This window comes from Thermobia domestica, chromosome 17, assembly GCF_964235325.1.
Source record: "Thermobia domestica chromosome 17, izTheDome1.hap1.1, whole genome shotgun sequence".
Lineage (NCBI taxonomy): Eukaryota > Metazoa > Arthropoda > Insecta > Zygentoma > Lepismatidae > Thermobia > Thermobia domestica.
In genome coordinates, this window is record NC_137470.1 from 97,941,484 (window position 1) to 97,956,470 (window position 14,987).

The 14,987-nt window shown below is 37.2% G+C and overlaps 1 protein-coding gene across 1 annotated transcript; it reads right to left on the bottom strand.

Moving 5' to 3' along the window:
* Positions 1–487: 487 nt before the first annotated feature.
* On the bottom strand, positions 488–14,496 carry LOC145674103 (ADP-ribose glycohydrolase MACROD1-like). Its single transcript, XM_081743928.1, has 3 exons — positions 14,440–14,496; positions 11,158–11,511; positions 488–559 (listed from the first exon to the last, which is right to left on the bottom strand). The coding sequence occupies exons 1-3, from the start codon at positions 14,494–14,496 to the stop codon at positions 488–490; spliced, it is 483 nt and encodes a 160-aa protein (XP_081600054.1).
* Between the last annotated feature and the right edge of the window lie 491 nt (positions 14,497–14,987).

Below are 14,987 nucleotides of genomic sequence, written 5' to 3' on the forward strand. Positions count from 1 at the left end.
GATCGAAATGCGAATTCAAGAGTTTCTTGTATTTTTGTGAGCAGATATCATTAGATGATGCAGCTAAGTGCTTGAACAACATTGTTTTCAATGGATCACTAAGTGGTTGCGAACAACAAACGGAGAAATACCTAGGCAAGGTAGTATATAAATAAACTCATGCTGGAGTATTATACTCATCATTGGTAGAAGGATATGTAACGAAACTAGGAAAACATCACGAAGTCACATCGACGAAGGTAAATTTTGGGAATAATTGTTCGTACTTTATTGAGTATAGTTCATTTGATAACCTAATTTTTGTAGAATTGGCGATTCCAACGAAGAAAGTAATAAGCGTAAATAATAAACATCTAAGTCTGATAGGAAATTGGACGCTCAAGCAATTAAATTTTAGTATACACCACGAGGAACTCAATAATCTAGCGGAAAATTTATTAAAACTGAAAGTGGATACCACTGTACCACTGTTAATAATCAAAACAAATTACATCACGTATGTAATAGCAGCCATCATATTAGTGTTAGTTGTTTCAGTCGTAGCTTTAATAGCGTTGTACTGTAGATTGTATAAATCAATAAGAAAATATAAAGTAGAAAACAATGAACCATAATAATAATAATAATAATAACAATAATAATAAATTCATTTAGTGTCATATTGTATAAAAATGTTTTAATATTCCTTGCACTAGAACGGAAAAGTCTCGAAAAGGTTGTAAACCACATTGTAAACAATAGAATTAAATATTGGTTAATTTTGAAAAAAAAAACGATGAAGTCGAATGTAAACAAACATGTAAAAAGTGTCAAAAGTGTATACAAATCATGCATTCCATACTCACCAAACAGCCATCACCAATAGTAAACACCATCACCAAAGGAAGGTATGAAGTCAAGTAAATAAAGTCTATAGTCTATAATAGTCCATAATAGGTCATACTACCCAAACCGAAAAGGTTGTATTATAATACGGTACCGAACGATGTCCCATTTCCGTTTTAGGTGTAAACGAAAAAAAATAATGAAATAAGGATAAAAATAGATGAGAATAGATAACCTAGACAAATCTAGGATAGTAACATCAAACAAGGATAGATAAAGTCAAAAACATTCAAACATTCAAGAAGGGATAAGGAAAATAAATGTAGAAAGTAATAACATTAGTAATAATAACAATAGAAATAGTTAATAATAGATAAGAATAGACAAAATAGTAATAGATTACCATTATGGTAGTAGTAAATAATATATATGCATAATTACTACGAGTGTTTCTATAAAATAATGAATAATGAATTTTATTTAGTATGTACATGGTAAAGTAAAGGGTTAAAATATGTGTATAAGCATAGATAAAGCTAGAAATAGTTCACAAAGAGTATTGCAGAATGTTTAGTTTAATTAGTAATAATAATTTATTTACTAATAATTTTAAAGTCCAAAATTTTTGTAAGTTTTTAGAAAAGAAAAGAAAAGAAAATAATATATTTCACTAAAATTAGTAATAATCAATCAATATTGATTGAAAAGAATGATTAGAATTATTTATTTTATTGTTGAATGTAATTTGCAAACGCTACGAGCAATGCTCATATATAATTCAGTATGGATTGGCGTCGAAGAGCTTTTGGACGTTCTGAACAGCAAGAGGTAAGAATATGAACAAGAGACCCCGCGAGAGAGTATAGACAAGACCCCGCGAGAGGCTAGATTAGTCTCCACTCCAGGTCTCACGGAACTCTGCAGACGATATACGAACAGTTCCGAGTGATCTCGAACGAACACGAAGGATTCAGTGATTATCCCGCCACGCAGAGAATCTCGTATCTTCAGCGTACAACTCAGTCCGAGCGTAAATCAATGAAATATTTTTTAAAATTACAGAAAAATTACTATTTAATATAATTAATGATATTTCATCACGTAGATGATTAAAATAAGGTCTAAAGTACATAAATACGTATGTAATAAGAAATAAAAGTTTAAATATAGAGAGATATAGCGAATATAATTTAGTGCTATATTTATGGTAGAAAATATTGAAAATACGAGTTTTTAAGTGTGAAACAGAATCTCCGAGTTATGGTTAGAGGGATTTCACACATAGTTAAAGTTATAACGGTCATGCACGAGAATTACTGAGAAAGTAGCAAGTGTGCTCGACACAGAAAGAACAAAGTGAGACTGCTTCAAAATATGCGAATTTTAGGACGCAAAAAGTGTAAGCAGACACAAGATAGGAATATTAATTATTTAAATAACTATAATAAATGTAATTTTCTACGAATTTTAAGTAGGCCTATCCCGACTTTATCTATTTCTCGTCTATTTCAGATAATATCCAAAAAACGAAGGAAATGGACATCAATACAATATTATTATTAATATCAGCGTTAGTTTTAGGAAGTGTATTAGTTGTAATAGTAATTATTACGTGTTATATTTTGATAAGATTAAATAGGATAGAGAGAAAATACGAAAATAGTGTAAGAAATAGTAAAAATAATGTAAGATCAAATATAGATTTAGAAGTAAGTGGTAGAGATGAGTCTGAGACTTACGTACTTTCACAAGTTTCACCACTCTACGCCACAATATTAAATAAGAATAAACCAACACTTAAAACTATGCCACAAAGCACTGATATCACTATTTGTAATAATTTGCCAGATCATAGTAAAGCAGATTGTAGTAAGAGCACTGAAACTGAGTGGGAAAACACACACTTGTACCACATCACTACAGAAGATGAGAAACACACTAATACATTAATGGGACACTGTGAAACCACGAAAACCGACGTTTTTCTTGAAAATTTCGACAAACACGGAAAAACCGAGTGCCCGAAAGACATCAAAAGAGAGTTCTTTTTTCCATGTGATGTAGTTGTGCTATAAAAACACAATATTTTAAGAGAAATAACGAAATATTTGGTAGTGCATATTAACATCCAGTGTTATCCGTACAAGAGTGACGCGCAAACAGAGTTACTGGAGCGGAAATAATCTTAACCTTGGTCGAAAACTGATGAAACAGCAGTTACCAAGTTGGAACTTGAGCAGCATAGCAAACGTCCTGCAGCAAGATTTTATTTCCCTCAACTTTAAAATATCTGTGTTTAAATTTTATGATGAAAATAAAACAATTATATTTTCAGTTTTCTTACAGTGCTACGATAAAATATCAGTGTACTATGTTTTAATACTGTGTTAAGAGTTTTGTTTTCTAGATTTCCAACCAAATGGCAATGGAAATGAATGATGAATAACCATTACTAATACGGCCAATAAATGCGTCAGTTGGCACGTATGGACAGTAAGAGTAGTGGAAAATTTTTGTAATACGAAACCTAAAAGCGTTGTTGCGAAGAGAGATTAACCAAGAGTATCTGTAAATGAACATATATGTAATTTTGCACGGAGTACTTGTGCAAAAGTGTTGAGCAAGTAATTCACTGAAAACTCACTAGATGTCGTGAGCATATACTTTGTAAATACATTTTTGAAGTTTTTCATCATATAATTATATTAATTAAGTAAATGATTAAAGATTGAAATATATATATAACATTAATGTTTTAGGTGAAGGAATATCAATTAATGTTTAGATTACTATTTTGCAGAGTTACACATTTCTTATTTAATTTCAAATTCACATTTATGTTTTACTACTTTGTATGTTGTACAGGGAGTTCATGAAAAATCGCCCTCTTACGAGGTCTACTTTGGTTTGCGAAGCAACCAAGATTTTAAGGGGGCCATGTGGCAGGACTCGTTTTTCGAGTTAATAATTTTGTATATTTTCAATTTTGTTTTTATTTTTAATGTTTACGTTACAAGAATCGTATATTAAGGTTAAGGTGATTGAATGTTATGTATGAGATATAATGCAAGCTGCACAATGTTATTAATCCAGAGTCAGCATAATGTTGTAAATAAAATGTTAATAGAATGTCTTCGTCGAGAGTCTGGCAATGCAGGAAGACAATGCAGACAATGCGTCTATTCTCGCATTAGCCAGATTCTGTGCATTGTACAAAGAGAATCTGTAAGATTTCACGAATTTCACGAAATCACGGATATGCGGAAATTGCTTAGAATCGAGAAATCAGAGTGTGTCGAGGGTTGCAGTTTTTGAGTCTTGACACATGGAAGGAATTTGTTTTTCCATGTGAAAAGGGGTCGCACGTGCCGACAAGCAGACGACAAGCAGACGACAGAAGTGGATGAGGCTCAACAAAACCAGAGGATGAGAGAGGTTCAGGAGGGAGTCCTTGGAGATCAGTGATCAGTCCTTGGAGGTTCAAGATCGAGTCTTGGAAGTCATCAGTGGTGATCAGTCAGGAGCAGTCAAATTCAGTCCATGATTAAGTCTTGGGGACCTTAGTTAAAAATCGCCAGACAGTCAGATGACAGCCAAAGGAAAGTCATCGTGAACTACATTATTTAAACCACGTAGAACGTCACGTCCAGATAAGCATTTGAGAGGAGTCCATACCTCAATGCTCGTCCTCGCCGTCCAGTAATCAGGAGTATCATCATAGAGGATCTACGTTCGACACGAGGTCATTGTTGGAGCGACACCAGAATCTTCAGGATGTGTTACACCTACTCAGGGCTCAAAGGTTCAATACTCGATCGTTGCGATACTCGTCTGGCAAACGTTCCTAATATCCGTTATTAAAAGCATCACGAAATCTTACAGTCAAATCTAACTTATGAGAAATATAGTGATATCAATTAAATGAAGTTAACGTTTTCCTATTAGTATTTATCCCCGTTTGGTAAACCTCTCGCATATGAATATTAGATTTATCCCACTCATTCTAGATGGTGAGTGGAAGGCATCCAGTTTCACTCAAACTCGCATCCCCAAACTAGGCACTGAGTGGCTGGGTTGTCATTACTGAGGTTTTCCTAGAAAAAATTTCTTTTATAATTTTTAACTGGTTTCTGTTACTGAATACATATACAATTGAATGAAAGTTCAACCAAAAGTTATAACGTGTAAATACCTTTTCATGATGTTCATTGCAAACAGAAGATGATGATGATATATTTTAATTTCATGTATACAAAAAATATACGTATGCTTTCTTTCTATTATTATTATTAGTATTATTATTATTATTTTATATACATACACACATACAAAATATCAATTATAGTAAAATCGTATTCATTTAAATATGTAACCCTTACATCCGGGTGAATTCTAATTATCAAGTTAGAAAATTTCTTGATAGATTATAAATCTCTTCATATTTTCGTAACATTTACTTTCATTAAAGTTCATTACACTTTTGTTTGTGATACATATTATTAATACAATTATCTGATGATTTATCTCTAACCACTTTTAACTTATGTATACAAGAATTTCTTAATTGTGTTACCTGAAAAAATGTTCTGTGAAGAAAATGTTATTTGCGTGAAAGTATTTTGTGTTGTTATTTCCCTAGTAAGTTTACATTTATTCAAATGAAACAGAATATCACAAAATAAAATATTTCCTGAACATTTTTAAAACTTTTCGCAGTTTAAAACATAAAATTCAAATAAAGAGGAACTTACTTGAATCTTTTTCTTGGAAAACTTCTAATTTTTTTCTTGCATCGTTTGCTACGTAAACTATGTAGAACAGCTCTGCTATAAACCTATAAATAATTCGCAATAAGAAATACCGTTAGTCAAGTTTCTGAAACTAATGAATTTTGTTTTCGAAATAATATCTATTTTTACTTCATGCCCTTGTGCTGTGAACAATCCCGGGTTTGATTCCAATGTTCGATTCACTCAAAAGTTTTAAAAATATATCACACACGCAGACTTCAGTCAATGCTTAAATGGTATCTACAGACAGCCAAATGCTTTCATCATACATAAATGCTGTACCACATATATATGCTGCACATTGAATGTTGATATCTAACTCCTTGTACCATTTCAACTCTATGTGCCATATAAATTTGTAAATATAAACACAAGAGTCTACAATAGTTCAATTCTTAAATGGCTTCCACCACAACAAGACAAGATCAATCCAAACTCAAAACAGGTCTGCGAATTTCACTTCCCACTAGGCTCTCGAGGTCACACTTCATTACAAAACTTAAAAGAAATAAATCCAGGGGTTCTATTCTCAGGATAAAACGTAATGTAGGGTAAGCAAACTTCCTGAGTCCAATGCGCTGTGTTTCATCAGGTTTTAAAAAGAAAATTCTCCGAGCCCAAACAAAACAAGTTTGTTTCCTTCCGGGAGGAAAACAAGAGAGAGGAATACTCTCTTTCCGTGTTAAAGCATGAAAAATATTAACTTTTCAAAAAATACAAAATTTGTCTCTTCACAGTTTTAGTAAACAAAGCATCCTTTTCCTGAAAGGATGTGCGTCAATTGGGTCATTGCAACATTGCAACAATTTCATCAATTGCAACATTCCAACAATTTCATCAATTGCTACATTGCAACAATTTCATCAATTGTTACATTGCATCACACCTACACATTGTCCATCCACTTTGGGCGTGGTGCAGAAATGTTCAAGTCTGCATTTAATAAATAACATCTCTACGACAACCCCGTTTCAAAATAACATTTGACTTAAAACAAAAATTACTTTGTCACAGCATGGACACTATCATATATATTTTGAAAAAATACATTTTCTTCCACAAATAGCATCTATAGGGTATCTCCCAAAAAACAGATTTTCCAATGTCCAGAATTTAATGACATTTTGATATTTCTTTTTACTTAATAGCGTCTGTAGGACGTCTTTCAAGGTTAAATTGTTAGAATAGCCAGTGCCTAGAATTTTCTCAAAGTTTATCACACTTAAAATGTTATAAAGAGCTTACTGGCATCTCGTAGACAATAAATAACATAGTCTAATCCTTACATAACCTCTTCCCCTCAAGTACAATGCTATTATACTATATACTGTATAAAGAAACAAAGTGCTCTCGAATGTCCTATTTCTAAAACATTTGGATAGATTTTTACATAAATCTACTGTACCAGTTCTGATCTTAAATTGCAGTCTCAATGCGGTCAACGCCGCCAATTACCATTCTTGACGCCCTTTCATCAATCACAAATTTTAGTTCACTTTCAGAAACTTTTTTCACTTCGACAGCCACAGGAATGCCATCCTTGTGCTACTTGAAGTGACGTCTGAATTCATATTTCCATGACTGTATTCACGACGTGCTCCGCTGTCTTTCCTTTTCTCCCTTCTTCTGATGTCTTCATCTTAATGTATTATATTACTTGGCCACATATTGGCAGCTTTGTGTCTTTTAAACCACACGGTGCACCAAACAAATGCTTTTCACATCTGAATTTCCATAAACGGAGAGACATTAACTTCACACACCTTTAATATTCCTTTATAGAACGAAAACACGATTATTTCAAAGAGCTTTCGATGTTCGCTTCTATTAGAATCTATATACGTGTTGTAGAAATAAGAGAACTCCACGGATTGAAATACAAATACTGCATTTTTTCTGAATGTACTGCTGTTCAGTTTTTATTTTTTGGGGTAGTTTGGGTAGTTTGGGTTAATTACAAGTTTCTTGCTTTAAGCTTTACAATTTAAGACAAGAACTGCACGTAAGTGGACTTTCGGAAGGTGAATTGCGTATGGTTAAGCTGTTCCTAAGGTTGACTCTTAGAAAAACGAGAATATATGCATGTTACAAATTCAAGAACGTGAAATATTGTTAACGTTACACCATATTGAATATGATGAGAATATGTTAAGTAAAGATTTGAATGATCTAATAAGCATTCACCGTCCTACATATGAAAAATATGACTTACGAATGCGCTAAAGAACAAGAACACACTGTTTATCTCCTTGTCATTGTGAGCTCAAGCTGATTGAACTCGTGTGGTCTCAAGTAAAACTCTATGTTGGGGCAAGTAATACGACATCCAAGGTGAAAGATGTTGAAAAATTAAAACCTGGAGCGTTTGTGTGTAATAACAGAAAATTAGCAGAACTACACTTGAGGCATGTGATAAACATTGAAAGTGACATGTGGAAAGCAGACGAGCAGCAACAAAATGTTTAGCCGTTGATTATTCATTTTGGTGAAGGAGAATCGTCTAGAATCTCCGAGTTACATTTGTTTTTAATTATCAACTTGGCATGTAGTGTTTTGTTCTGTTTGGTATGTGATGCTTCTTGTTAACATCAAACATTGCTCGTCTCACTTTGGTTTTGAAAATGATTTGTTAGAGGTCTTAGTTGATAGATATCGAGCCTGAAACTGTATCGTAGTAGTTTTTACAACTTTTGGATGCCTATGAAATCAGCAGAATGATTCTTAAATAGAAAGGCAAAATTGAGAGTACTACCAACGTCCATAGTTTCTCCGGAAACACATGGCGCAGATTGAGATTGTATGCTGCCTGCACGAGATCTAGGAGGACTGAGAAAAGCTTCAGTATCCTTTTCTTTCTTGGGTAAACGTGATCGGTCCCAGTTTGCTTGGCGAGCTAGTGAGAGGCTAGAGGTTGACCATGTTTGATATGATGAAGGTAGAAGCACCCATGGGTGGTCAGTTGATGGGCCCATAACAGTGGGCGGTAGTTTATACCGTTCAACTCGAACGCTGAACAAGAGGACCCGACATTGAAGAGAGTGGTTTCGTATTAACGTCAGCAATAAGAGTTGTTTTATAGTTCTGAATTTAGTAACTAGTTTGGCCAGCGCGTTAAACACCGAAGTGCACCTGCTTGGCCACTTAGTTTATGTTACGGACTTGTTTGGCCACCTTGTTTTTATTATTGACTTGTTTGGTTAGCTTGCTAAGCACGGTAATGCTGCTGCTTGGCCACTTAGTTTATGTTAGTGACTGTTTTTGCTAGCTCGATAATCACCGAAGTGTTGCTGCTTTCCCAGTAGACTGACAAATCCAATAATATAAACGATTAGATGCAAAATACCAGAACCGGAGTCACAACAACGTCAGATGCAAACTGTGTGACTTCACAATACCTTAGGTGTAGCCTTCCAAAAGATGAGAATAATTTGTCAGACACTTAGCTAGCGTAATTTACACTTTTCTGACAAATGCATATGCATCACTTTATCCTCGTTTATTGTAATAACTGAAAGACGATTTAACTATATTTTCTGTATGATGGCTGTGTACGGTCACGGTCACGGTAATGTTGGACTTTGTATAGAGTATCAGCTCGAAGCACCTGACTCCGTGAATAGGATGCGATAAAGAGGATATCCAAACGTAAAGGTGGAAAGGTATCTATTAGTAGTGTGTTGGTAGGTATGGTAGGCTACATCTGCAACTGTCGCAGAGTGTCTGATGATAACTTTAGTTCGAGCTCTGGAAAGTTATTTTATTCGTGACGTGCAATGGACGTTCCGTAGAGCACATTGAGTGCCGGTGTTAGCAACAGCTGGGTTCATATGCTTGGGTAAAATACTCCAGAACCTACGGCAGAGATGGCGTAGAACAGGAGACATATCTGTATCTTCCGGAATTTGTCTGTTGCGTGCATATCTGTCGTGACCAGTGATGATACGACCGGCTCTAGTTTGAACAATTGCGAGTGTTTAAGCATGTTGCCAGACAAGACATGCAGAAGAAAGTGTGGACAGGACTATTATCTTCAATATGTGCACTCTGACCTGATGAGAAATTGAACTGTAGCGAAACTTTGGTATAATACTGAGGATTTGCGTAATGCTCGTTGCTTAAAGTCATCAAAATATTTAGGCGTGAGGAATGTGTGCGTTCTCATAGATCAGATTTCGATGGCCACAGATACGTCTTCTACTGAATATGACTGCACCACTTTTGTCGGCGTTGACTTTTATCCTTCAACTTCTGGTCTTTTCTGGAAAACGGCTTAGTTGAAGTTTCTTATTGACGTAACACTGTGGAAGTGATTTACTGGTCGTGAAAAAGGAAGTATGGTCGGCATATGTTGCAAAAAAGCAAAGTGCTGGGTCGGCAGATCGGCAGTATGCAGATTATATTGTAAAATTTTGTCCCATATAGATATAGGTAGAGCGTAAATAAAAAGAGTGTCCGGAATCGAAATCCCACTACCAATTTTATTATACAATTTCTATATAAAAGTATTTTTAGAAAATACTGTACAAATTAATCCCTCTAATATCAAAGGTTAGTTCTAGATGGTCTTTGACAGTAAAGTCGCAGACAGGATCTCTGCAGAGCCTCGAAGCAGGCTTGGCACAGTGGTATGAGGTGCCCAAATCTCCGTGCAAGGTTTGTTGGTTGGTTCGTTGGCCACCAGAGCCCCGAAGTAGGCTAAGCTGCTGAGGTTAGGATCCCTAGTCAGAGCCCTAAAGCAGGCTAAGCCAGGAGAAACGATAAACGTAGTCACGAAGGAGAGTAGAGGCCCTGGGGTTAGGTTACTCCTAATGTTCCGAAGGAAACAATAGGAGGGACACCAGAAAACTGGTACCGAATTGCCTTTGTCCATTCAATTTGTAGGGTTCCTTGGGTGGCGGTGGTGCTGCTAGTCCGTGGGGGGGGGCTAGAAGCCGTCGTCTGTAAGTGGTTGTAGATCCATCTGATGTGAAGTCTTCTTGCGGGAACACGTGGTGTTGTTTGTAAACACTGACATGTGGAATTGTTTATTTATAACATCACATGGGATATTACAATATAAATGTGGTGAAAGTGCAGCTCTCTGTGGAATACCTGCTTTAATAGGCATAGACGTGGATTTGACCGTCAAAAGTCAGACGAAATATTTTGCCAATGAGGTAAGAACTAAATAAATTTAGAACACAAGCCGAAAGAATATGGGTGTATATTTTATATATGAGTCCTGCTAACCAAGCTTTACTAAATGCTCTTGAAACATCGAGGTACACTCCAAGGATGTGGCGTTTTCTATTGAACGTCACTGTTAAGTGATTACTACTTGCGTGAGTTCCGTAGTGGTGCTATGTTGAGTACGAAATCCGAAATAATGGAAGGGTAAACGATCTCTGTTGAGGACATGCTGTTTCAGCCTCCAGAGGAACACAGGTACAAATAATTTACTCAAGTGTGACAAAAAATTTATGAGCCTGTATTTTTTCAGAAGCACCAGCCACGTAAATGATACATTCGCTGCAGGGAGATTGAAACCAGGCGACATTTTTACTTGTCCTGGTCGAAGTGAACCAAGCTTTTTACACACTTCAACTAGTTGTTCTCCGGCGGCTCTATGGATTGCTCCATCAACACTAGATCCAGGCGTTAGGGTTTCATAGGCTGCAATAACCATAGCGTCGCATTTAAGTTTAGCTATATCTCCATAGAAAATACTAATTTTCTTGTTAATGTCTTCATTAACATTATATAGTGATTTCTTAGTTGGCTTTGGAAATTGCATAGACGAAACCGTAGGTACTTCCTCAGCGTCAGTAACGTGTATATACTGAATCGGCTCCTTTAAAGTCGACACAAGAGTAAGATGTTCAATGTCTTCTACTTGATTGCTATCGTGAAGATCTTCCTGACGAATACAAGAAACATCATCAGACAGGTCGGTGTCTTCGGGTGGAGGGTCGTCTGGAAACTATGGTTTCAACCCAGTCACGGTGATCGATTCAATTTTCTCCCTTCCTTTGGCTGTTTTATACTTAACAAAGTAAGCGTTAGCATGGTCTTCTCTAGCTACAAGACCTGGGCTGAAATAGTGACCAGAAAAGGTTTTGGCATGACCTCGTTTCCTAGTAGGATCATAGATCCAAACACGCTGTCCAACATTATATTTAACAGCTATGTGCCGATGATTGTACGACTTAGCTGTCGTACGGAAACGATCATACAATTTGTCCTGGGTCTTTTCCCTAATTTCTTGCAGTGTTGCCAGACGATCTTCGTTGGAAACTTACAAACATGGTCCATTAATCGTGGCTTGATGTTCAAGATATGAGTCAAAGCCATGGAACAAAGAAAAAGGCGAGAATGACGTTGATAAATTTACTGTGACATTATGGGAAAAGGTAACCGCAGGAACATGGTCAACCCAACTTCCACTGTCTAAAGGGTTAATCTTACGCTTTAACAAAGCCTCTTAATGTTTAATCTGGACCTCTACGATCCCGGAACTTTCATGCTGATAGGGATTTACGAACTTAATTTCAACTCCAACGATGTTACGTAATTCTTGGAAAAGCATTCCAGTAAAAGCTGTAGACCGGTCAACCAAAATTTCTTAACAGAGACCAAACCTTAGAAAAACATGACTGTACAAAAAATTTGCGAGCGTGGCTGCAGTTTGATCGGGAACTGTAGCCGTTACCATATATCTAGTATTATAATCGACAGCAACCACTAAATACTTATGCCGAAGGGCACTTGCATCGCTGTAGGGACCGGCGCAATCCAGGGCTATTCTATAGAAAGGTGAAACAGAAGGCATAGTTTGAAGAACTCTGGGTGGCTTCCCAGGCGTCTTCTTGAAGCGCTGGCATACCTGACATCGACGGCAACGGTCAGCTATAAATCTCTTCATGAAGGGTAAGTAAACAGAACGTAACAGTAATTGGTACGTTTTCCCATAACCAGAGTGAGACGCACCCAACGTGCTCTCGTGTGCGGATCGGAAAACTTTATCCCTTAAAGTCGATGGAATGACTGGCAGTAACTGAATTGCTGACGGATGGCGATGTCTCCAAAATAAAATGCCATCTTTAATTTCAAAGCACAGAGCCTGGCGTTCTAGGTTGTAATCCTGGTCCTTACTACCCTCGAAAAAGGAAATAATATCCTTGAAGTAGGAGTCCCTCCCTTGTTCTTCTCCCAGCGTGTCATCGAGTTGGATCGTGAAAACTCTCGGCTCCTCAAGGTTCTTCTCTTCGTCTTCTAGGTCTCTTTGACAGTCTACATTTCTTGACAAGGTGTCAATAAGTCTTCAAATAAAAATGTCTTCCTAAAAGAAAATACTTGAAACGACGCAGCGTAAAGATGATCACAGCTAATTCAAGATGGTAGGGATGATATCTACGCTCCTGATTACTCAATGCTCGACTGCAAAAGGCAATGGGCACCAACGGCGCATCCTCTTTATCGGTTTCCGGCTCTAGGATCGCTCCATTCAACGCATGTAGACTAGCGTCACAGTACACATGCACATCCTTCTAGGGGTCGTATCTCATCAGTGTTGGAGCGGAGATGATGGCTTCTTTCATCTTCTCAAATGCCTGTTGTTGCGCAGCAGTCCATTTATAGGGAACCTCCTTCTTGAGTAATCTTAACAGGGGTTCCGCGATGGTCGAAAATTCCTTGACGTAAGATCGAACAAAGGATCACAGTTCTAAAAAGCTCTTAAGCTGCTTCTGCGTCTTAGGTCGTTTGTAATTTCTAATAGAATCAGCAATCCGGTCAGAGATTGATATCCCCTGCTGGTAAACTACGTGTCTCAAGAGCTCGAGTGAAAAATGCGCTAGTTTGGTCTTTTCCGGGGAGAGTTTCAATCCACGCTCTCAGAGTCTTTGAAATAATTTCCTTGTTGTTGCTAGAACCTGTTCAAATGAGTCTGACCCACAGACGACATCGACTAAGTAATAATAGACGGATTCTTCCTCTAGACCTTCAAGCGTAAGTTTCATTACATCATTAAGAGCACTCGGACTCGTAACCAGACCCATAGGAAGAACCTTAAAACAGTATTGCCTTTCACCCGGGATGGAAAAGGCGGTAATAGGTTGGCTCCTTTCCGTTAATTTAATCTGATAAAAACCTGAAGTGAGATCTGCGATACAAATATGGCCACTAGAACGCTCTAGAATGTCCTGCATAGAAGGTACAGGATAGCTGGATGGAATCACGTGACTGTTAACAGCTCTCAGATCACGATCAGCCTATAAGAACCCCTTTTCTTACGTACTAGAGTGATCGGAGAGTGACACGCTTTAATAGCATCTTGTTTCAATAGTAATTTGATCTGTTCGTTGACGGCATCGCGAAGATGGTAGGGTATCGTATAAGGTTTTACTGAAAAAGAATTAGGATCCTTAAGTTGAATATCGTGCTCGTACCCACGAGCCTGCGAAAAGTCGTCAGGCGACCAACTAAATACATCCTTGAGTTCTGCAATAAGCTCATACAATTGCCGTTTCTGATCATTATTCAATTCCGGGTTCACATTAACACAGGTTACGTCAAAACCAGGTATTTTAGGAGATTGAAAGCCAGTCTCTTCGGTTACGTTTGTACACAAATGTTCACTATTTTTGTCTACAGCAAGTCCCACAACCTTATTCTTCCACAACAAAAATGTTTTGTCTGTAGGGTTAGTTACCCAAATAAAAGAATTAACGTTGTCCACAAAAGATTCTTGAAGAAGAATGCTGACCACCGCAGGTACTAACTTAAGGGACTGTAACCACTCCCTGGACCCCACTAAGTCATAACATTTCCGGAGAGGAACTCGCACCTTCGAACGAGGCGGTAGCCACGTGGACGACACAACTTTAAACACTGGTTTAATCATGGTCGCAAATTCAGCAGACACATTACACACATGGGAAGACTTAGGCAAGGTGGCAGAAGGAATTTTACCAAACCTAGTAATGACTAATGAGCGATCTTTCTGATTCAGATCGGCCTCGTGAGCTAACAAAAAATCTTGTCCCAGCAAAAGTGGTTGCGGGTAGCTAGGGATATTCCTAAAGGGATGACAGAAGTATTTAGACCCCACCTGGAATCGAACCAACGTTATCTTACTAACTGGTAAAGTCTTACACGTAACTCCCTTCAAAACGCTGGACGTTGGAAACATTTTAACCTTACGAGGTACCATCTGTGCCGAAATACAATGTATTTGTGAGCCACTATCTAGGAGAATAGGGCTACCCTTACCATTCAATCTAATCATAATATGTGGAAGAGCTCGTTCAACAAGGAGGGGGACTTTTATACGCTTAGGAGTTCATGGCCCGCGTTCATCAACCCTCTGAACTAGTTTAAATTACTCAAGTAGTG